The sequence below is a fragment of the Polyodon spathula genome, chromosome 3, assembly GCF_017654505.1.
Source record: "Polyodon spathula isolate WHYD16114869_AA chromosome 3, ASM1765450v1, whole genome shotgun sequence".
NCBI lineage: Eukaryota > Metazoa > Chordata > Actinopteri > Acipenseriformes > Polyodontidae > Polyodon > Polyodon spathula.
In genome coordinates this window covers 4,544,925-4,570,618 of record NC_054536.1, presented here as the reverse complement: position 1 = coordinate 4,570,618, position 25,694 = coordinate 4,544,925, and the positions used below count along the sequence as shown (strand labels likewise).

Genomic DNA, 25,694 nt, shown 5'->3' with positions numbered 1-25,694 from the left:
TTTAGCTCTGATGGTTACATTTGATCTGTTTGAACTTTAAGTATAACGCTACTTTTCTGAGGGTAGGTGACATTTAAAAACTGAATTGTTGCTTTTTCCCATGAAACTTAATTCATGCCGTTTCCATTAAGGGTTGTTATGTAGCACAGTACAGTAACACTACTGCACTTAAAGTTTAAATAATGTGCAATCTTGGACACAATAACACTTCAAAAGTGCTTAAAAGCTTTTCAGTTTGTGATTTAAATGTGTAAGGTTGTTATTCCTGGGGAACGAGCAGGCTTGTAGGAGTCTGAAGGTTCTTGATATATAGCAGAGACATTGAACAAAATTAATTTGTAGTTGGCTGGGGGTAAAAGGAGACTGTCCATCTGTTAAATAAAAAAGGCACACTCCTTTCTTAAAATACAGTTTACAATCTAAACCCATTCAATCACACACTTTTTTAATTGACACTAATTCATCCTTAGCACAGTGAAGACAATTAGAAAAGGTCTTTAATTGATATTACGAGCTATCAGATTGCATTTGTTGCATTTTGGCTCCTGGGCTTGAATATAAACAATTAAATGAAGGTAGTTACAAAAAAGAGTGGAGATGTTCTTGTAAGGGCAAACTGTTTTATACAATAAACTAAATTATTTAGTAGTTTAGCAGACAGAATGCCAAAACAAAGAACTATAAAGCAGATATTGAATGTTCTCTATGTACAATGGCAGTCTGTATTAAATAATGCATTTTACTTTTAAATGTCTCTTTACATGAAAATACAAACACAAGGAAATAGGCCCACCATGGGTGAATAGGGGTTAGATCCACTGTGTGTAGTGAGGGTGGCACTGATTGATTAGGGGGTAGATCCACTGTGTGTAGTGAGGATGGCACTAATTGATTAGGGGTAGATCCACTGTGTGTCATGAGGATGGCACTGATTGATTAGGGGGTAGATCCACTGCGTGTAGTGAGGATGGCACTGATTCAGTTTGGTCCTCCAGTAACTGGCACAGTTTTGAATACGGTGTAATGTCAGGGATTTTGTTTGTGTACAAGTCACACAAGGAAACACGGCAAAAACTCCAAAAGAGTTAGGGTTTGAGGTAAGAGTTGTGGTTTAGGCATTTCTCTCTTGCTTTGTTGTATTAACTCTTTTCTGCCCAGTGTTTAATATATTTGACCTTGAGAAAATAGGCATTAAATAGGTATGGGAACATACCCTTGGCAGTACAGAGTTAAACAAATCCTGTTCAAAACAACACAGGCACCTGTGAACTAAACAAACCAATGTTAGATTCACTTTTTTTAAATGTGCCATTACCATAATTTGATAATAATAATAATAATAATAATAATAATAATAATAATAATAATAATAATAATAATAATAATAATAATAATAATATCACATCCCAACTTTTTTTTTTCTTTCTGAAAACTATGGGCCTCTGTGGAAGGGTGGAGAATTCATTGACACAGACAGAGAAGTGTAACTGGAACACCACACAGGTGCCCAGTTTTAGTCAGCTTCTTTGTTTTGTTATTTTATATTTATACCGCAGATGGCGCTGTTGTCAGTGGCCTGCTTACTAACTATGGTAAACATTACCAAAGGAATACCGCGAGCGGTAATCAGTACATGTGCGGCCTCACTCGCTGGTGCTCAAAAGAATAATCAAAACCAAAGGCGAAAGAAACAATGAAAATAAAGGACAGTAAACAAACTACAAATAAAAGGTGCTGCACTCGGCAGCGTCACCCCAGCCGTCACAGCCCGCACAGCTTGGGTCTCCATCCTACTCTGCTATTTCTTTGGCTACCTGGCACACTATCGGGGTCTGCCCAAGGATTCCCCGTTCTCTCTCTCTCTCTATCTCGTTTGCGTCTTTTTGCAGAATTTTGGTTTTCATTTTCCTTTTTCTGTTCGTCCCTGTCAGGACTAGCCACGCTTCCGCAGGCTCGGTCTGGTCTAAAGGAGCAGAGCCGAGGAAACAACAGAGCATTCGTTTATAGCCAGCAACCCCCCAAAGCCCACCTCCCAGCCACTCAGAGAGAGGGAAAGCCAACACACCCTCTTCCCCACCTCTCTGTGTCATTGCCATGGCTAACAGGCTGATTCCCCTGGGTTGCCGCTGTAGTATTGTACATACGCCAGACGGCCAGTCCAGGTCTCCCCTGTTACAGCCTCATTCACTAAACTGTGGTAAATGAGCAGAATGGGCAGGAGGGAAGAAGCCACACCGCGCACAAAAATGAACCAGCTGTAGCTCTGTTCACTAAGCTAATTATATGCACAAATAAAGAGCACTAAATGGTTCATTTGCAAGTTGTGACAAAGCGTAGAATTCAACACGTGGATTTATGCATGATGTTTGCACACACTTTATTATAGTATATAAGGGCACTCGAAAGAAAAGCTAACTATGGTTTCATTGTGATGAGTTTGTCACAGTGACAGCAACCCAGGGACAGAGTGAGGAATCTCAAGTTTACAGACCTGGAGATTAATGTATTAGCAGGAGAAGTGGTAGGAAATTTAGTGCTGAATCAGCGAGAACATTAACTTCAATGAAACATTAGAGACAAAATAAATGCTCTCCATAGGAGACAGTCCAAGCAGAGAAAGTAATTGTTAATGGAACATTTATGTTTAATAAAATTGTGCTAAATAAAAATCCCCCCCCCCAAATATATATATATATATATATATATAGATCGATAGATATATATAGTTTGTTCAGCTTGATCTCCCTCTGATTTATTTTGTAATATTAATCAAAAGTCAGCAAAGCACTCGCCCAGTCAATTAAAAGTTCACTCTTTACAATTCAAATGGTGTTTGGCTAAACGTCACTTTTTTAACATTAGATGCTGTTTGATTGCTTGTATTTATGACTGCACCTCAACTCGCACTCTGTGTGCATTCATTTATTGGACATTTACAGCTTCTTTTGTATATTTTAAAGCTATTTTGAGCATAGCCTACTTAAATATCACAAGTACCTGGTGACTGAATCAGGCAGGCAGGCTCATCACACAACGAGGCAATCCACAAACAGGCGGAGAGCGGGCACAAACAAGTGTTGCATAGGCTATACACCTGCCTTGTAATCTTCATATATCCCGGACTGTCTGAGGATGTAAAAGTAGCCTACATTGTAACACTGGAACTCAAGTCGCTATTGAAACAATCTTTAAAAATGAAACAAACTGGAAACTAGAGTCAGTTTAAAATGGTCTGTGTTGGCTGCAAAAAAAAGTAACAAGCAGACACAAAATATATTTTTTTAAAAACAACCTTGAATGACATACCCAGCAACATTTTTGACTTTTGTAGGCTAAACCTTAAAAATGTATGCTGACACATTAATTTTTTGCTGCCTTTAATCCCAAAATATTAAACACGGGATAAACGTTAACTGCAAACCTGAATCTTTTGTGTTTTTCTTTATAAAATACACTTTTTGGAGATGCTCTCGTCTGAGTGAGTCACTGTTGGGCACAGCTCCACAATTAGGGATTTTTTTCATTAAGAAAGACTGCAAAAAGACTTCCTCTAATTCCGACGTGCTGACGTGACGTGTTTCTCCCCTTTCTGTGCTCTTTTTAAACGATCCTGTGATTGTGACCGGCTCGTTCGGTAATTGCTTAGCCTGAACTTGTTAAACACTGCAAGCTGATAAATCAACACTATTTAAACAGCCATTTTAAACTCCCCACCTCTGACTCGCATGTTACGTCATTGTACAGTATGAGGAATTCACCAATCATGAAGCTGGCATTTGTTTGACCCCGTTGACGCAGTAACCAAATGCACGGCACTGACGCCAGACTGTGTACTGCAGCGCTGCTTCTACTTGATAAAAGCTTTAAATGAATTCGGGACGTGAAGAGTAATGTAAAATACTGTAAGGAAAATAAAATGCATATGGCATAGGTGGAGAATAAGGGGCCAAGCAACTTAGCTGGTGGAGAATAAGGGGCCAGCCACATTCTGTCTATGTCCGTTGGTAATGGAATGTTCTGCTCCTGTCAGTTACTGCATCCTAAAAATTGCTGAGATGCGTTTCTAAATATTATGCATCTAGGAGATCACACAGCTGTGCAGGGGGTGGGACCAGCAGCAGTGGGGTTAGGAGATGAACCCGGAGGAGCAGTGCAGCCATAGACAACATCATGAGGGGAAGCATCGGCAAAACCACCAAAGACTCTTTAAAGAGCCACCCAAATCTTTTCTAAAACAGCTAAAAGTGCTATTTAATTTAAGATCTATATATTTAAAAACTACAAATTTTCTGAATCTGATAGGAACAGAAAATTTTGATCTGATTTACATCGATTCGATCAGAATTCATCATTATGAATTGGCCCCTTTACCATTTTCTTGGTCCCTTAATCTCCACCTATGCCATGCATATTTTTCACAGTAGGTAGACATATTTTTCTTTGAAATTCGTGATATCGTGAATTTTCCAGGACCCTACATATATGGCTAGTATGATCTGTGTCTAGTTATTACCGCCTCCTCACACAGCCCTAGTAACATCTGCCTAATCCAAAATACTCTCTCCCTGACTCTCGCTCTCCTGTGCAGCTCTTCTGCTGGTTCTGTGACACCGCCTGGTTTCAATAAGCGGTACTTTTAATACACGCTGAGGCACCTAGTAAAGTTAGCACCCTTAAGTGAATATGGTTTTCATATGAATGAGTTGCATACATTTGCACACATTAACATTATTCATTATATTTAAATGACTCGAACGTGATACTTTATCCACGTTGCCTGCCACTGGTTAGTGAATACAGCATGTGCGCAAAGCACGCAGTAAAGGGGCATACTGCGTGTAAAAACACGTTACCGCTGTTTAGTGAATGAGGACCTTTATTGGCCAACAGTACACAGGGTTGGCCATAAGTGCAGTCTAGTTAAAAACTAGGACCCTCAGACAGGGACTAGCCTAACTAAAGTACTCTACTAGGTATCTTCTCTTCCCCATATGGCAGCAGTATCATGTTGGGAAATGCCACTGCTTCTTTAAGCTTTTTTTTATTTTTCTGTGATTTCAGCACATTACAGTGCGGCTGCCATAAGTATATCCCAGGCGGCCAACAGCTGAAACTTGTGACTAGCCATGTCTTCAAACATCACAGTGCAAGCAAAGCATGGCAGAATGACAGATAGTCCTTTCAATATATAGTGACAAACAAATTAGTGCAAAGATGCTTTTCACTGCATACCAGATGTGTTGAGTTCTATCGTATGGAACAGGCAATGAAAAACTGTCTGAGTCCCATCTGTGCTTTCTGTGCCCACTGGTGCAGTAACTACTGCTGAACGAAACACTGGCAACATTCAGCCTGATTGTATATGTAATGATGGAAAGCATCAAAAGCTTTTATTTATTAAACATTTTGATACAGACAAGATGAAGCAGGGAGATCAAACTGGATGCAGCTCAAATGTTGTTTGTCTTGTACATCAAGTTTGTACCTGGCTGTTTCTGGGGTCTGGATCACCCTGACTTAAATAAAACAGACGTATCAACATGTAATCAAATGAATGATTCTAATGACAGGATGAAAGTCACAGAAGGAATACATTGCAGATTGTTGGCCTATAAATCTAAGTCAAAAGCTTCTTTTCATTCATAAGACTCCTTTTCCACTACAGTATACTATACTACACTACATGTTGTGTATTGTAATAATTTTCTTTACAGGGACAGTTTTTCAGTGCTTAATGTGAGGCTACCAGGGCTGTGCACTTTGCATGGCAGACAGGTTAGCAGGCATGTCTTTTGCACTAGAAGGGCAACCGTGTTGTCAGCCTCAGTCTGATCAGCGCAGCACTTATCCCATCTCAGTGACCCCTTCAGACTGCTGCCAATAACTCTTTTTCATTCTGGCAGTTACTCTTTTAGCAGCCTGTTCGGCAGTCTCAGCATTTAAGATTACTGGTGTAAGTTCATCCACCAGATGTGAAAGAGCTAAGCTGTTACATCCTTTTTCCTTATTTCGTTTTTCACACTTGCGTGAAGAAAATATGCTGTATGTTGCTGCAACCAGTACAAAACAGTACTTGCGTGGTGTAGCTCTCCCCAGACTGCCCTTGGAGTAGAATATAAAATACAGTATGTCTCATGAGCTTTTGAAATAATTCTTGTTTTTAAAAACTGCAACGCCAAGACAAATACAATTTATTTTCAGAGCTTGAATCCTAACCTTTTCACTATAATAAATTAAATAAATAAATAAATAAATAAAACAACCATATGAAACCTTAGTTGAACTATCTTGTGATTTGTGATCTCCCCTTAACAAGTAGAAAACCATGGCAACACTGGCTTCCCAAACTGGCAGTGTCCATTTATCTTTTTCCTTGGTGTCTGACCATGGAAATACTTTTACCAAACATCTTTTGTGACACCAATATGCCCTTTTTGTATTGAACTAAACCACTACATGATATCTGTGTTTGGAGTTTAGTAGGAGGCCCAAATGTCTTGTGATAAGACAGAGGTAGGGGTGTATTACAATTCATAGTTTTATGTAGTGAGTTTTCAGTCCACTGCAAAGTATACAGTAGCTGTGTCATGTCATCTGGTGAAGCATAAAAGTATAGTCACGCTTTATTTAAAATCCCATTAATGCCAATGTGAACCTTGTATTCATCATTACACTGTCATTATTCATGATGGAATAGCATTTACTTAGTGTTGACAATGGAATACATATGAAGCATTTTCTTACTAATTAATGAGGACAAAAGGAAAATCAAGAGAGTCAGTAAAACATGACAAAAGTATGTGAAAAAAAGAACTACACAAAGTTTAATTAAATTCTTTAAAAGGGTTTGCATGCTTCTTTGACTAAGCAACACATAAGTGTACAGTGTATCGTTTCCATTCTGATTTCATGTTGACTTTAAGAAGTTGAAGATCAGCCCTTGCTTGTCTCATAAACGCATTACAAGAAAATATATGTAAATGCTCTACTTCAGAAATTAGATAAATTACTACTTGTTATCAGGCTGCTACAGCAACAGATAATGTACACTTCTCTTGCCAACAATCCATGTACAAGGATTGTATATTACTGGAACAATGCCATATATATATATATATATATATATATATATATATATATATATATATATATATATATATATATATATATATATATATACATATACACATGCACACAATGTTTTTTTATCTCCAGGAAATCATAATCCATGAACCACATTATACACGTGTAAAATTCATAATTCTAAATGTTATATGTTATATTAATTGTTTAATGGTTATGAACTGTATAGAGTTATTCATGCAGAGCAATTATATCAGAAGGGTTGTTATGTAGATAGGAGGGGAAGAAAATGGGAGGAAGAAAACTGATTTTACTGACATCATTTATTTAAGAAAAAAAAATCATTGTGCGTGGTTCTATAAGCTGGTAGGAGAAGCAAATAACTGTTATTCTGTCTAAAGCATTCAAGGGCTCCGTCTTGTGTATTTTTGAAAGTTTCCAAAATAAAAGTCTTTTGTTTCGCAACCTTGACTGCCACAGTGGAAGCATTGCTGTAAAAGTAGTTATTTCCCTTGGTGTCATGTGCTTGGCAGATCCTACCAATGCCACAATTCATATTTTATTTCCCCTGCTACTTTCAAAATGTTCCTAGGTCTGTCTTGTCGTCTCCCAAGAAAACTTTGCTGGTGTTCCTTATTTTGGACACTTCCCTGTAGTGTTAACTTTTCAAATGTATCTCCACCCTGAAGAACCTTTTTCATCCTTGTAATTCAATGAGCTGTCACTCTTTGTGATGCCAATGCAGTCTCATTAGATTGAGTACAATCTTTTTTTTATATATATACCTGCTACCTAACCCTTGTCAATAACCACCATTGCCACTTCTCATAGGCTATTACCATGGTTTGTTGGCCCAAGCCATTGCCATTCTGTTATTATTGGCTGGCAACTGTGCCACTAACCTTATCAGAAGCAACTCTAGCAAGGTCTTCGTATGTTGAAATGGAATTTGGAGAGATGTTTAAAATATAGGACTGCCATCCTACTTACTGTTATAGTCCCGTAGCAGATAGATTTGATAGCAGGGGGGTATGGATTGTTCCCATATACTGTTTGCATGCTGCATGACTTGGCAATGTTCATGCTAACACATGCAGATGGTCCTACCTTTCTGTTTTCCACATCCGGGATTGTGTGGTTTCATACTGTGATTTGCTTCGCACAGCCTTTTATACTGTGATGTGGAACATGCCCCCCTCTGGCCCATCATCAAAATCGCTCAAAGTTAACATGTAAATGAGGCCACGCCCCAAAAGCTGACTCCCGGCACCAGCACTGATGGACAAAGACTGGGGAAAGCACGTCACAAAAATCACACTACAGGGCTAAGGTACTTTGACCACGTTTGCTACAAATTAAAAAAATAATAATAATAATTTGGGGGCAAATGCATTGTTTGAATAGTGTGCTAAGTGTCCCATTTGTTATATTTTACCACGGGGCTATCTGGAAGGGCTCTTTACCTCCTTCAGTGGCAGTAGAGGCAAAATACATGATATTGTCTTTTCAAGCACAAAACTGTATATAAGAAAACATGTTATTTAAATTCCTGATAATACAGGGATTAACAGTTTTCCATTATGTAATTTTCATTAAATACTAATAGGTCTAATCTGTAATTACGCAACCAAAATATATGTAAGGGAATCTAAATCTGTTACAACAATGTTATTAAACCTAGAACTTTTCAACAGTGTTATCAAACAGTGACACAGTAAAAAATAAAACCCATTGTAAAAGTAGGTAAGTTATGAAATTTGTTTAATTAGTTATTTATCTTTTCTTGCATAACTACTGTTGATAACAGTTTATATTTCATAATTATGTTTGAAACTATTAAGTAATTCTTATTTGTCTTTAAAATGCAATATTTAAAGCCAGAGCTTATTGTTTTCCAACAACAGAAAATAAATCAGTATTATTTTGCATTAATATGTGTTTGCTTTACATATTTGCAATTGGTATGAATAAAGGGAAATGTGTTTCTCCTTGAAGAGATTAGTGAAAAGCCCTGTTTATACAATCAGCTATGCAAATGTTCTGATCTTATTAGCCCAATCGTCCTACGGTTTCTATTGCTGTTTCAACACTACCTAGTAGAAATAATAGAAGAATGCTCCATAATTGACTTGAATACAAATCTACAACGCCATTGCATGAATGGTGCATCATCTGTTTGATTCGATGAATTACAGAGTATTAAAGCTACTGTACCAGCATCTAGAACATCAAGATGCATGCTGAATTTAAACTAGGTGTGAAAGAGTGGATTCTGCTCTTTTGAAGTGTAATATTTTGAGAGAACTAGAGAAGCTGTGAATAAAAACAGTGCTCACTTGATAAACTTGTTATGATAATAACACCACTGTCTTAAGATGGGGCAGTTCTAACATTTCTGTCATCACAGCTCTTAGTTAAGAAAAGGAAGACCTTTATTTATATAGCAAGTGGTCAACTGCTCTTCCAGCAAATAAACTGAAGAACAACTATAAATACCTTAGCTGTCTCTTGGCAGACTATTAAATTAGGGTTAAAATTATTCAATAGAAATCTAAAAACAAATAAAAAATTCAATAAACCAAAAGAATGCATTGGACGCTACTTAGAAACCATTTCAATACAAAGTGATTCAGGGCCCCAAACAGTGCTGCTGTGTAGTTATTCCCACGCGGCAGAGGTGTGACTAAACTTCTTGCCAGCGTTTTTCATTAAATACTCTTCCTCAAGGTAGTTATCTGAGGGTAACATAAAAAAGCTGAGCTTTTCAAACACTATTACAAGGATCTAGATCTAATTTCCTGAGGCGGAATTGGATTTTACATTGATTGCAGTGCAATTTAATGGAGGACAACAGGTACCCAATTGAAAGAAAATCCACCTCTCACATTGTGCTTCCCACTCACTTTACTTCTTCTTTTCCAAGTCTGTTATACTTTTCAAATTGTAACACTTTTAGAGGTCCACACATTTAGGCGGTGAGGAATGTAATCGCTCTACCGGGGAAGAAGTGGCATTCTTTTACATAGATTGGATTCCAGCTAGTGACTACAAACTGTGTTTGTGGAGCCCCTTTCTGAACACTTATATCAAGCAGCAGAACACTCCCTCTGAGTAGAATTGTTTTCTGCTCCGTGTTTTAGCAATAGTTCATTTTTGCAGCATAGCTGCAGACCACTGGGTAATGGGGAGTCCATCAAGGGAGATATAAAAAGACATCATAATTATGGGAAAAGAAAAAAGATCTTGCAGGAGGTAATGTGTCCTGTAGAAAAATATATATATATATATAAAAATAAGCCTGTTCAGTAACAGTCTAAACCAAAGCATTGCTGAGTAGAAGATCCCCTGTTTACAGAGTGAACTAATACAATGGTGAGAGTGAGAGTTCTTGTAAAAGTGAAGACTAAGATTCTTCTTGAGAGGAAGAAACATATTTTTGCTCAAACGATCCAACTTCTAGCACATACCTCTGTCAAGGGAATGTCTGTTTGAAAGCAAACCGCGGAGGTACTTCTAGGCTTTTGATGCCATGGTAACCATGTAACCATCTACTATTCCTTTCTATTTAAACCTTCAGGCATCATGGCATTGAGTCTATTGTCCATTTATTAATGCACCTCCAGCCATTCGCCCTAGATTGTGAGTCCACTACACACAATCTAGTAAAACCCAGTGTCATTTTTTGAGATTTTTTTTATTTTATTTATTTTTTTTATTTCAAGGTGATCCTGGATGACCAGAAACGTTTTTAATAACACTGTTTCATATTGCTGTTTTCTTTCAAATAAATAACTTATAAATGACAGCATATGAATATTCAACGTATCACACATCATACAAGTCCCATGTGATACTGGATTGCAGTAAATACTCTGAATATAGTAACTGTATTCTAGTGGGGTGGTAAGAGTGAAGCACATACTGCAGATGTCCCTTGATGTCCCTTACTTCAGATACCTAAGACGTTGTGGAAGTCTCTCGCCCGAGTTAAAAGGATCGGCTTCCCTTGTTTTTATTACTTTCCTTTTCTCTTTCTCTTGCATGAGACCATTAAAACTCTTGATCATTAAGAACTGTTCAGATGCAGAGACGCTAATTAAGGATCCGTCCAGCTTGTCAATTGTACACTGCCTGTGCTGAAACCGTTGAACCATGTGGCATCCTTAATGTGAACCTGTGCAATGAGAAAGCAAACACAGATCACTGAAACCTGAAACTACAGTACAGATGCAAAGCTTTTGTTTTTGTTCTTTGGTGATATATAGAGTAATACACTGAATTGAATAACTGCAGATAACCAAGGAGCCTTAACCTTTTTTACAGTATCACTACAATAGATAAAGTCACATGTTTACAATATATAAACCATGACATTTGTCAGCATTTTGTATATAAGCCACAGGGACTCAAAACCTTTTTAATTTCAGGGTTTGTGTTACACTTAAATGGTGATTGTGTTTTATTTTTCTTTCAGAGAAAGTAAGCATGCTTTCTGCTTTCATTGGTCCTTTCAAGTATTTGAGTCCAGGGGCTACGAGCACACAGGATGAAGATAATTTAAGTAAGTCGCTTTCTCCTTAATCGTTTCCTTTTGTTTTTTAATCTAGGCAATTGGCATGCATGAATGTACCAGCAGCAAAATCTTGCATTCTTGAGTGACACTGATTATTATAAAAGCAAGAATAAAAACATGATGTCACGGTTTTGTAGTTCGGAATAATTTCAAATGAATGAAATCATGTTAAAATGCACTGAAGAACAAATGTGTCCCATGTATGAAGTTTAAGGAGTGAACATGGTACATTTTTTGTTCATCCCTGAAAAATCTTTTTGACAGGAGAGATTGTTATTCGGTTTTAAAGTTGCATTGCTTGATACGCAAAACATTTGAATGTAGATTGATCTCTGTTTGTATCCCTTGCGTTTCTCCCTGTACATTATATACTGTACACTGACACAGAGAACTCAGTTACATTAGCACATTTTGTCCTGTACAGTGACACACAGAACAACTCACAGTTACATTAGCACATTATATACTGTACACAGACACACAGAACTCACAATTACATTAGCACATTATATACTGTACACTGACACACACAACTCACAGTTACATTAGCACATTATATACTGTACACTGACACACAGAACTCACAATTACATTAGCACATTATATACTGTACACTGACACACAGAACTCACAGTTACATTAGCACATTATATACTGTACACTGACACACAGAACTCACAGTTACATTAGCACATTATATACTGTACACTGACACACAGAACTCACAGTTACATTAGCACATTATATACTGTACACTGACACACAGAACTCGCAATTACATTAGCACATTATATACTGTACACTGACACACAGAACTCGCAGTTACATTAGCACATTATATACTGTACACTGACACACAGAACTCACAGTTACATTAGCACATTATATACTGTACACTGACACACAGAACTCACAGTTACATTAGATCAAATTCAATTGTCTGCATTAGATCCAATTCAATTGTCTGTGAAACACGGTCGATTTTGTAAATATCAACACAGATCGCTTTCCCTGCTGGCCCCTGTTTTATTGTCAGGGTTTAATTTTATTGTCGTTGTGTTAGCAGTGTACTGCATATTTAATGCTGTTGTTTAAGTGAAAAAATACAGTGTTTGTGACAGCTATTGATTTGATCCCCTCCTCACAATAACTTCTTCTTACCTACATAGTTTTAGTAGTAAAGTGTTTATATCTGATCTGAGCACTGAAACGCTGTGATAAAGCTTACTGTAAACCCCCAATCCCAGCACTAGGATTTTAGATTTTATTTGTTAAAGACTAATATGGGATTAAATCTAATGTTTAAAATGGAGACGTGTCCTAGTAATCATCAGCAAACCAGAGCATAGCAGTCACCTCTTGTTAAGAGTGTATGATTCATGCTTTTATCAACCATCAGGATAGTCTACTACATTAAAAAATATATAAAAAAAAAACAAAAGAGCATCATAAACACTCACAACATGCATACCTTAAAATGCAATGGGTATTTTTGCATGCTATTTTACAGTCTTCCCATGGTCATGCTATGCATTTACCAGTTTACCCCAGTTTCCCATGTTTGTTTGATTTACCACACCTCATTGTTCTTTACAATACTTATCTATTCTTTACATTGCTTATACTATGCTTTTATTATACTTTGCCATACATTTACTATATTACACTTTTATAAAGAACCATATACTGTTTTATATAAAATGCTTTAGAGTATATCTGCAATATCAACACATAACCACTTCATAAATACAGTATGTACTACACATGGCTTTCTTGTATTACCACAAGGCAAAATGCTCAGTGTACTGAACAGCACGTGTTTGAGCTGTCAAGCTTGGAGTTGCAGAGAGCATCTTGTAAACAGCTTCTCATCTCGGTATCATTTCTCATGGAATACTCCAGGCTCGCTCATTCCTTTGTTAAAAAACATATACATACAGTGGCTTTCTGTTCTGTGTAGCCTTTTCAGTGGAGGGGAGGAAAGATCATGTCATCCTTCTATATACTAATCCTTCTGAAGGCTTTATATGTGTGTGTGTGTGTGTGTGTGTGTGTGTGTGTGTGTGTGTGTGTGTGTGTGTGTGTGTGTGCATAAATCTCTATTGTGCTCTGAGGAAGACCTACGGGTTGAAACGCGTAAGCCATTATTATGTTTACCTGATTTTCAATATATTGAAATAAAGACGATTGCTTTTATTGAGAATTCCTTGGCGCTGTGGAATTAATTGAAACAGGAGTTGCTGTCTTCATTTCTCCTCCTGGGCTTCAGTGAAAATACATTTTTTATGATGCATGGATACCCTTGTTAGACTAATATTAAAGAAGGCGAGGTTCAGCAGTACAGTTTCTCTGAGATACGAATGTACTAGCATTACTGCATCAGCAAGGTCTCTCCCAGGCAGAAATTTCAAGGCAGATGGGTTTCCAGATGTGCTGTCCAAGCTCTTTTGAAGAAGCACAAAGAAACGGGCAACGTTGAGGACCGTAGACGCAGTGGTCGGCCAAGGAAACTTACTGCAGCAGATGAAAGACACATCATGCTTACTTCCCTTCGCAGTCGAAAGATGTCCAGCAATGCCATCAGCTCAGAATTGGTAGAAAACAATGGGACCCTGGTACACCCATCTACTGTCCGGAGAAATCTGGTCAGAAGTGGCCTTCATGGAAGACTTGTGGCCAAAAAGCCATACCTCCGACATAGAAACAAGTGACTCAACTATGCACAAAAAGAGGAACTGGGGTGCAGAAAAATGGCAGCAGGTGCTCTGGACTGATGAGTCAAAATTTGAAATATTTGGCTGTAGCAGAAGGCAGTTTGTTCACCGAAGGGCTGGAGAGTGGTACACGAATGAGTGTCTGCAGGCAACAGTGAAGCATGGTGGAGGTTCCTTGCAGGTTTGGGGCTGCATTTCTGCAAATGGAGTTGGGGATTTGGTCAGAATTAATGGTCTCCTCAATGCTGAGAAGTTCAGGCAGATACTTATCCATCATGCAATACCATCAGGGAGGCATCTGATTGGCCCCAAATGTATTCTGCAGCATGACAACGACCGCAAACATACAGCAAAAGTAATTAAGAACTATCTTCAATGTAAAGAAGAACAAGGAGTCCTGGAAGTGATGGTATGGCCCCCACAGAGCCCTGATCTCAACATCATTGAGTCTGTCTGGGATTACATGAAGAGAGAGAAGCAACTGAGGCTGCCTAAATCCACAGAAGAACTGATTAGTTCTCCAAGATGTTTGGGCCAACTTACCTGCCGAGTTCCTTCAAAAACTGTGTGCAAGTGTACCTAGAAGAATTGATGCTGTCTTGAAGGCAAAGGGTGGTCACACTAAATATTGATTTGATGTAGATTTTTCTTCTGTTCACATGTCTATTTTTGAAAGCATTCTTACTTTACAGCATTTTTTCACACCTGCCTAAAACTTTTGCACAATGCGGTTATACCTACTGTGTGGTGTGTGTGTGTGTATATATAAATTCTTTAAGAGAATCGTACAAATAGTGCCCTATAGAACACATCTCTGAACTGCAGGCTACAGGTGTTGAAAGCAGCTAAGGTTACCTGAGGAAGACTTCTTGTTAGGCTGTTCTTACCACATCTGACAGCCCCAATCTCGTCTCCATACAAAAGCATTGTCAATGATTGCAAACCCTCCCCTCCCCCAGTGCAGTATTCTGTTCTAACCCAGCTGGATTTACCTTTCCTCCAGACTGTCAGCTAGACTGGCTCAGATTCTCATACCGGCTTCAGAGCTAGAATGAGTCAGCCCCAGCCGGGAATTAAAACAGGACACTTCCCAATTTCAAAATGTCAGTGCTAACTACTGTGCCAGTCAGCTTTGATACCTACACAGAACAAAATGTTCTGAGCCAGGGTTTTATCTCTGTCAGTGGGAGGAGGTGAACTCACTGACAGTTACCAATACCCTCATTTTATTTCAGAAATGCCATTATGTTTCTTTACAGCAATGACTTGCCTAGGTCAGTACTAAACTAAAAGAACATGACCTGTATAAAAAAGTTGTTTTTTGATTGTCTGCTTTTTTGGAATTCCTATAACATTCTGTACTGTAGAGATGTAGGGGTGTATTTGTGTGATCTAAATGGAGGAGGGTAAAAACAATGTCATTATTTAATAACCTCCTTGCTGTTTTTATACAATTTCTATAAATACAATAACAATGAAGAGACTCACTTGCACTATTATAACATTTTTGTTTTTCCATAACCTCCACGCTCAAACAGTGTATCTGCCAATGTTTAGATCAATTGAATAAAACCCATAGATTCAGCCATGGGAAAAATCCAGAGCAGTAACTATTCTGTTATGTGATAACTTTACAATTTTAGACAACTGTAAATACTGGATGGGATATGAAAATATATAGGTATTTGAAGAAATGGATGTACTAATATTAAAAGCAACATATATATATATATATATATATATATATATATATATATATATATATATATATATATATATATATATATATATATACACACACACATACAGCTCTGGAAAAAAAAAAGAGACCACTGCAAAATTATCAGTTTCTCTGGTTTTACTATTTATAGGTATGTGTTTGGGTAAAATGAACATTTTTGTTTTATTCTATAAACTACTGACAACATTTCTCCCAAATTCCAAATAAAAATATTGTCATTTAGAGCATTTATTTGCAGAAAATGACAACTGGTCAAAATAACAAAAAAAGATGCAGTGTTGTCAGACCTCGAATAATGCAAAGAAAATAAGTTGGGGAACATTGTCAGACCAGAAGGAAGCAAGTTTTCTTCCAGGACAACCTTGTACTTGGCTTGATTCATGTATCCTTCACAAAGACAAATCTGCCCAATTCCAGCCTTGCTGAAGCACCCCCAGATGAGTCCAATTTTCAGCTTTGCCCAACACCTGGTCATCTAATAGTTAGACGGAGACCTGAAGAGACCTACAAGCCACAGTGTCTCGCACCCACTGTGAAATGTGGTGGAGGATCGGTGATGATCTGGGGGTGCTTCAGCAAGGCTGAAATCGGGCAGCTTTGGCATGACTCAAGCCAAGTACAAGGTTGTCCTGGAAGAAAACTTGCTTCCTTCTGCTCTGACAATGTTCCCCAACTCTGAGGATTGGTTTTTCCAGCAGGACAATGCTCCATGCCACACAGCCAGGTCAATCAAGGTGTGGATGGAGGACCACCAGATCAAGACCCTGTCATGGCCAGCCCAATCTCCAGACCTGAACCCCATTGAAAACCTCTGGAATGTGATCAAGAGGAAGATGGATGGTCACTAGCCATCAAACAAAGCCGAGCTGCTTGAATTTTTGTGCCAGGAGTGGCATAAAGTCAGCCAACATCAATGTGAAAGACTGGTGGAGAGCATGCCAAGACGCATGAAAGCTGTGCTTGAAAATCAGGGTTATTCCACCAAATATTGATTTCTGAACTCTTCCTAAGTTAAAACATTAGTATTGTGTTGTTTAAAAATGAATATGAACTTATTTTCTTTGCATTATTCGAGGTCTGACAACACTGCATCTTTTTTTGTTATTTTGACCAGTTGTCATTTTCTGCAAATAAATGCTCTAAATGACAATATTTTTATTTGGAATTTGGGAGAAATGTTGTCAGTAGTTTATAGAATAAAACTAAAATGTTCATTTTACCCAAACACATACCTATAAATAGTAAAACCAGAGAAACTGATAATTTTGCAGTGGTCTCTTAATTTTTTCCAGAGCTGTATGTATATAGTGCTAATGTAAGTAAGCCTCATGAAGAATTCTGATGGTGATATATTCTATAAACAGCATGCTAAATAAAAGTCCCATTCATATATGCAGCTGAATACTCAGGTCTTCATATAACTGTTTTTTAAAGCCATTCAAATTAAATTACTTTTGACAGCTAAATATGACTATCAAGATGCCTTAAGCATGTGTATGAGATATTAAAATGCTCAATGCTGTATAAGAATGGTTTAGTGATTTTATTTAATCAAAGGAGTCCTGATTTAGGAAGCAATACTGCTTTAGGAAGTTTATAGTAATCTTGCAGAATCTTTTTTTCAAAACTTTTTTGAAACACTTTTTTTACCTGGATACACCTGAAGGAGTTTCAGCATTGTTGGCTGTTTTTCATCATTCTTCTTTTGTTTGCCCAATTGTTTTCCCTTCATAGATGCTGCTTTAATAAAAAGGTGAGAAGACAGCCTAGCAGTCACAAGACAGCTTGTCAATGTGCCCAATGAAAATAAGGAACATCCTCGGCTCCAGGACTCTCTCCACACAAACTGAGCACATATCTGCAGCACTTTTGTTTTCCTCAGGCTCCTGTAGTCATTTCCCTTTTGGAGAAAAATAATTCTACATGATACTTCTGGAAAAAGCTTGACATATTCAAATATTTCCTTTACCAAAATCTCATGAATGAATCTTAAGAAATGCTTAAAAACCTACTTTAATCCTACGAAGTTGCCTCGTGTCTATTTGTTAATTTTTAAGGTCAAAGGCATGTGCCCGACCTTGTCCCCTTGATTAGTTTTTAAGTCAGCGGAAGTGACAAAAAAAAATCTATTTTATTAAAAACCAAGCTCCTAAAACAAGAAATACCAAAACACACATAAAAGCTCTAACTACAGGCCTCAACTTCAGATACTGAAAGACTATAACCTCCTTGTGTATTTCATGTGCCCTGGAGCTGTAGCCCTGTGGTAAACACAGAACACAATCAGCCTGGTTTCTCTTTTTGAATACAATATTAATTTTTATTCTTAAAATGTCATTGTCATGCAGAATTTAAATTCATTAGTTCATTTTTAGGGTCCTCGTTCAAAACACTTTGGGTATCTCATGTTTTGATCGTGTCTGTCTTGCCTGTCCCTCCTTTTGTCAGTCGACAAGAACAATACCTGTCTTCATCTTGCACCTGTTTTCACCAAACACCTCTTACAGGCGTTTTAGATTCAATTTTGCTATAATCCGTTTTATTTAAAACAAAAAAAAAATGTTTTCCTCTTACGTACTGTGTGATGATTATTACACGATAGCGAGGACATTTTGTATGTGTTTTGTTTTGTAAAAGGACTTGTTTAACAATTGAGACTAGTGATTTTTGGAAGTGTCAGCTACTGTAAAATGTATGACACAGTGCCCCTACAAGTTTTCTACAGTACAGGTAATCTAAAGATAACATATTCAAAATTACACAGCCACCTTACAAAACAATGTTGTTGAAATGTACGGTTTTGCATTTGGCTGCATTAGAGACACTATTAAAGCTTCCAGGATTTCATCGAAGAATAAAAAGGTTTCAGCCAGCTTTCTGTCCAACAACCTTTAACACCATACACTATCCTTCAATTATAAAGGGATTGGGGTTTTGTGCTCAAAACAAGAAAACACACTGATTTTAATCAAAGCCAGTTTTATCAAAGATTACAAAATCGTTTACGCTGTAATTCATTTTTTTTTTTTTGGGGGGGGGGGGGTATTTGTACAGGGATAATGTGAAAGGTCTAAGTCTGATGTAGGTGTAGGAAAGGTCTGTTAAAGCTATATATATATATATATATATATATATATATGTGTGTGTGTGTGTGTGTGTGTGTGTATATATATATATATATATATATACACACACACACACACACACACACACACACACACACACACACACACAGTATATCATACTTATACTTATGACTACTTGGAGTAAAGTTCAAAATTAAAATGTTTCCTTGCAACATCAAGTAATCAACATCAACAGCAGTAATATCACTAAATAATAAAGTTAGCACATTAGGTTGAGTGTTTCTTTTTGATTTTATCTTTGTGTTTTTGTCAAAAAACAGGTACCAGCAGCGCAGAAGTGAAGGAGAATCGGAATGTAGGCAATCTGGAGGAATGTTCCATTGTTACCGGGGACCGGCAGCCATTCTGTTACACAGACATACCCAGGGGCGGGACTTCAGGTCTAAAAAGGAAAAGGCCTCTTGAAGGAAACAACGGACACCTCTGTAAACTGCAGCTGATCTATAAGAAACTCTCCTGGTCAGTCACACCAAAGAACGCCCTGGTTCAACTCAATGAGCTAAAACCGGGCTTACAATACAAAATAGTCTCCCAGACTGGACCTGTGCACGCACCTGTTTTTTCCATCTCCGTGGAGGTAAACGGACTCACCTTTGAAGGCAAGGGGCCTACAAAAAAGAAGGCAAAAATGAAGGCTGCTGAGCTGGCCCTCAAGTCTTTTGTACAGTTTCCAAACGCTTCTCAGGCCCACTTTGCAATGGGAAACCTCAGCAACCCGTCAACAGACTTTACCTCTGACCAGGCCGACTTCCCAGACACTCTGTTCAAAGAGTTTGAGTCGTCTGCACACAGCGACAACTACCCATGCTACAGGCCCTCAGAAAATGAATTGATCTCCAGTGCTTATCGACATGGGAGATTACTCCGCCACACGCTGGACTTAATGGTCCAAGCCAAACAAAACAAGCACAAGATGGCAGCCCTGGCAGACTGCGAGAAGAACCCAGTGGTGCTGCTAAATGAGCTGCGACCGGGGCTGAGGTACATTTGCCTCTCGGAGGCTGTGGAGAGGCAACACATCAAGAGTTTTGTAATGGCAGTGAGGGTTGATGGGGAAACATTTGAAGGCTCTGGACGCAGTAAGAAGCTGGCAAAGGCCCAGGCAGCACAAACAGCTCTACAAGCCCTCTTTAACATCAGGTTGGCACCTGAGGGGAAAACCAGCCATACGCCCAGCAGGAATAGATGCCCTCATTTACCACAGGTGAGTATAACCAGCTACTGGCAGGCTCTGCGCTCTTTGTGTTGCTGCCACCACAGAGTTAAGCGGGGTACAGGGTCCAATTTCTAATGAACTGGGAGGAGTAAGGGAGGGGGGAAGTGAAACATTTACTTTAGGTATAAATGTGTGGCTAATTTTAGCAAAACACGCAAATGTTTGTGTTTGTTGTAAAGCCAGATCTGTGTGTAAACAAAATCTGTTCAGTGATCTGTTCAGCTGGAAAGCATGTTAATTGAAGAAAAATGTTTGTTCTTGGGCTTCTAACACCAGAGAAAATACAGTTGCTTTTTAATTAGATTACTTGTTTGTTTTTAGAGGTGTAATTGCCAATATATTGTCATTTTCATTATATATATGGCCTATTTATGTGTATAATGTGGACACCTATGAACTGATTTAATATGAAAACATGTAGGATATAAAGAAAACCACAGAGCATCTTTTATTGATGAAGGGAAAACAGAAAAATTAACAGAATTAAATATATTATTGTACTGACAAGAACATGCTGTACACGTCAGTGACAAGTTTATGACAGTTTACTTTACACTGAAAAACAGGGAAGTTGCAAAAAATGGGTGAAGTGGCCCCAGGTCATTCTCATTTTCCCCTGTTCTGAAATGTAAAGTGCTCATTGGTGTGAGTGGAGAACTTTAAGCCCATGAAAGAATCGGATTGTACCTAATAGATTTTGGATTGTGTTGTGAATAGATCTGGATGAACCGTGTTGATTTCTCTTCACCCGTGAGACCTAATAGAAAACCAGGTTGTATGTATTTATTACATATTGAATTTGTCTAATGTGGATTGTGAAAATAAATACTTGAATAAACTACATCTGTTATTGGCTGGCATGCTGGAGCACAATAACCATGGACACTGTTTAAAAGGGTTCAAGCAAGAACATCCCAGAGATACTGTCTTAAGAGATTTGGAGAGAGAGGGGAAAATCAGCCTGAAAGGGAAGGGCACCTTCAGAGAGAAATGAAAGAGAGAAGACAGCCAGAGACCCATAATGAGGAATTCTGGCACAGGAATGAGTATTTTCTAAAGGGAAACACCATGCCAACATGAGTTGCTCCAGGCATATATGCACAAGGACACCTCAATACTCTTCTACATTTAAATGAAAAATTGAATCCTCAAGATGACTTCATGCCACGCTGCACACATCCCCGTCCCTGCCGAAAAACATTGAGACGATCAAACACAAGCAAGCAAACTTTTTATTTTCTTAATTTATTTGCCTATTGAAACAAATACATACTAAAAAGCAACCTACCAATAAAAAGAAAAAATGAATGGAAGTAAATTGCACATTAACATTACAAAGCAGATATGCATATTGTAGAAGGTCCAGCAGGTGGTGGACACCTATCTTAAACGTTAGTATTATAAGTGTTGAGACACAAGACAAAAAGAATGAAGAACAGCCATGTAAAAAAGCCATGTGATCGCAGATAGCTGTTACAAAGATGAAAACAAGAGATTACAGGAGTACTGGAAAGAACTCAAGAGTTGAGCGAGGGTTCAGAATGTCAGTCACTCTTCCTCCCTGTCCCACTGGCTTTGCTTGACTTTGTTTATTGCTTGTCGTTGGTACATAAGCTGAGCAGTTTTACATGTTGCAGTTTGTTATTCATGTCAGCTTAATTACAAAAAGAAAGCAATAAACCAGGTTTCACTTTGCCTGTCCTTGGATGAGTCTTTGAGTACCCGAGTGCTCAAATGATTTGCCAGAAGAATACAAACAGAGAAGCGCTTCAGTAAACACGCAGCGAGTCTATCGTGCGTATTTGACAGTGTGCTTGAAGAACAGTGACTGAAAGCAGTGACGGACTTTGAGGTTTACAGTTTATTAAAAGAAACTGTTCACCCAAGATAGGCCGTCCAAGATGATACTTCTCGTTTCACGTCAAATTCCGAAAGCCCCCCCACCGCCCATCTGCTACATAACATTGCATTAACCACACAATGATTAAAATACCGCATTATCTGAAGACTGGCATTGGAGTAATTTAGAAATGCAATTTTCTTACATGAGATGAGAATTAAAAATCATTTGAGACACATCAAGGTGACCCCCAGCTGCCAGAGACCAGTTTACAGATTGTTTTTCTAATCTTCGACTCCTACTAATCTGTCTCACTCAATATAAACAGCATTTCACCTGCCATGAAGCAAAACCATTAATTAATATTGCTATAATAAATTAGTAATCGAAGGTCGCAGACATTCAAATAGATATACATTTAGATAGGTGTGAAAAGCACATTATGAGGTTGGGAGATTGTTTTAACATCTTCATTGCTAGTGTAGTACATAGCCAATCACAATGCTTTTTACCATCATTATGTGCTTTTCCAAATGGTAGTTCATATCATATTCAAGGCTTCGTTGCTGTGTGTTAAGAGACAGGTATTTGGGTCTATTTTTTTTTCTTTCGAGTATTGCTTAAAGAGCAGAGTGAATGAGGTGTTCTGTACAGTGTTCTTCTTTGGTTTAGATTGATTTTGTATCTTTTTTAGAACTAATTTCTAGGACCCCTGCTCCCTTACTACAGCTCTCAGAATGATGTCTAACCCTTCAGTACATTAGCCTCGCCCCGTGTTGACTGAATAAATACCACCTTTGCTAATAGGTACTATTCACAGAACTTTTAAAATAATGTTTTAAGGAGTGTTTTTAAACATTCATTCAGGTTAAAGAGTGCTTTAAAATATGAGCATAAACTCACTAACCCTCTCTTGAACAGTTGAAGGTTTCATGTACCGCCAGCTTTATTGGAGTAATAATAATAAAACAGTCCTAACTAAAACATTCTTGAAAGTTTTTTTAATAGAGCCCTATGTGTTATTTTCCGTACATCCACCAGAGGCAGAGTCTGCAGGGGGAGAGATACATGGTTACACTGTTATGGCAAGCCGTTTTACCATTTAATCCTCAAATGCTGATATCAGCAATTTTAATACTGATATCAGTAATGTATTGCTGATATCAGCAATTCTATTTTTGATATCAGCAATTCTCAATGTTGTTTTTTGATATCTAAAATAGAATTGTTGATATCGGAAATACAATTGTTGATATCAAAAATAGAACTGTTGATATCAAAAATAGTACCTTTTTTATTTTGATATCAACAATTGTATTTCCGATATCAACAATTCTATTTTAGATATCAAGAATGGCATTTTTGGTATCAAGAATAGCATTTTTGATATCAAAAATGGCATTTTTGATATAAAAAATGCATGCTAATGAACATTGGTCTGACTTTTTTATATAAAAAACGCATGCTAATGAACATCCAGACTCAATTTTGGACTTCAAAAACACATACTAATAAGATGGAGGCTTCTGGTCGACACATTTTTAAGCACATTATCCTGGGTAGGCCAAGAATGCCATGTCCGATAGTGTTGATAATATTTCTATTGTATTAAGGCACATTTTCTTGTCTATAGAACGGGACAGAACGGACATGTCTAACAATAATGAAGCATCACAGTTAGTGACTTTAACATACAAGTCTTCTCAAAAATGAAGAAAAAGAGATTTAACAATTTATTGTATGGAAATAACACATTGTATAACCTATATATTAAAAACATAAATAAATAAAAACCTTTCAGCATTCAGAATGCTTTAGCTGAACATTACTACTTCTGTCTTAATTATTTGAAACTATACAATCTTTGCGAGTTCCAATCCTGTCTGGAAATGAATTTTCTATAAATTGCTCGCCCATGTCACAAGAATTCTCAGACATTTTTGCCAAACACAAAACAAACATACAGACCGGGTGTAATTCATCACCTCATTAGTATGCATTTCTGATATCAAGAATTCAAACCGGATGCTCATTATTAGTATGCATTTTTGATATCAAGAATGGCATTTTCGATATCAATAATTGATATAAAAAATACGATTGCAATACTGATATCAGAAATGCCATTCATAATATCAATAATGCCATTCTTTATATCAGCAATTGAGGATTAAATGTTAAAACTGCTTGCATTTTGGACGATTTTTTTGGTAAACTAGAAGCTCACTTGTCTAGCTTTCTGTCTATCTAACTTCACTTTTATTGAAAGTACACAAAACCATACCTGATTGGTTGATCATCAGAGAGTGAAGATGTTATTCTCTTGACAATCTTCAGACTGCTGTTTAGAAAGGTATAATACGGTATACTTTCAGTGGATATTTGTCCTGATACACAAGCTGAAAGTCACGATATATCAGTCAGACCTCAAACAGGTTGAATGTTTGCCAGAGCAAAAGGGTTAATCCAGTCATTAGTTTCACACCCAGCTGTTATTATTACATTGCAATCGTATTGAGCATTCTCAAAGGCTAACTTTGCTCTGTGTATAGAAGACAGTAAGTTTTGCTGTAGAACCTAACCTAATCTGAGAAACTTCTGACCACTCTCTGCGTTCTGTGCTTGTGCATTAGGCTAATACAGCATAATGTAATGATGTAATGCATTTGCACTGCTGACAGTAAGAAAGTGAAAGAGTGAATGCACAGATAGTAAAGGTTTGATGCAAAAGAAAGGCAGTTATTGTGTTCACCCATTACAGTGTGACGGTGGACGGACAGACAGACGGACAGACAGACGGACTCTTTCAGTGTATAAGTTTCCCCATTTCTTAAATGAAGACCCTAAAAAGCACCCCTTAAAATGAAGCACTTAAAAAACAAACACATTGACCGTCAGTGCACCTTGTTCTGTCATTCACGTGCTTTGAAAATCCATTTTAGTCCATGAAAAGGAAAAATCCGTATTTATCTTTGTTAATCGTGATTGACCAAAAACATATTTATTTCTGGTTCTCAAAAAAAGCATCAGCATTCAGCAATCTATAATGGTCATATTTGGACACATTAAAACAAACCTGTAATTGAATATGTTGGCAGTCTGCAGTTTACAGTTGGCAGTGTCAGTGTCCCTTTGCACAGATGAAAACATGTGCAGTCGTTGTTATCTGTAAATGGAAGCCTCGTGTTTCACTGCTGCAATTTCCTACAGGGTAAAGGTTAGTACGGTAAGGATATGTCTCATACTTATGCAAAATCTGACCTATAAGGATATCAAATTTATTCTGCTGCCTGCATCCATTTTCAAATGATATGATCAGTATAAAAAGCAGTTAAATAAGTCAGATTTAAATAGCCAATTGGCACGTCAGGTCAAACATTT

General features: G+C 37.6%; 1 protein-coding gene across 1 annotated transcript in view; it reads left to right on the top strand.

Moving 5' to 3' along the window:
- The window catches only part of LOC121310805 (double-stranded RNA-specific editase B2-like), a 156,168-nt gene that overhangs the window by 89,476 nt on the left and 40,998 nt on the right, over positions 1-25,694 (top strand). Inside the window, exons 2-3 of the mRNA XM_041243728.1 lie at positions 11,558-11,644; positions 19,518-20,461. Of these exons, the coding sequence (XP_041099662.1) occupies positions 11,558-11,644; positions 19,518-20,461 (1,031 nt within the window). The remainder of the gene's footprint in view (positions 1-11,557; positions 11,645-19,517; positions 20,462-25,694) is intronic.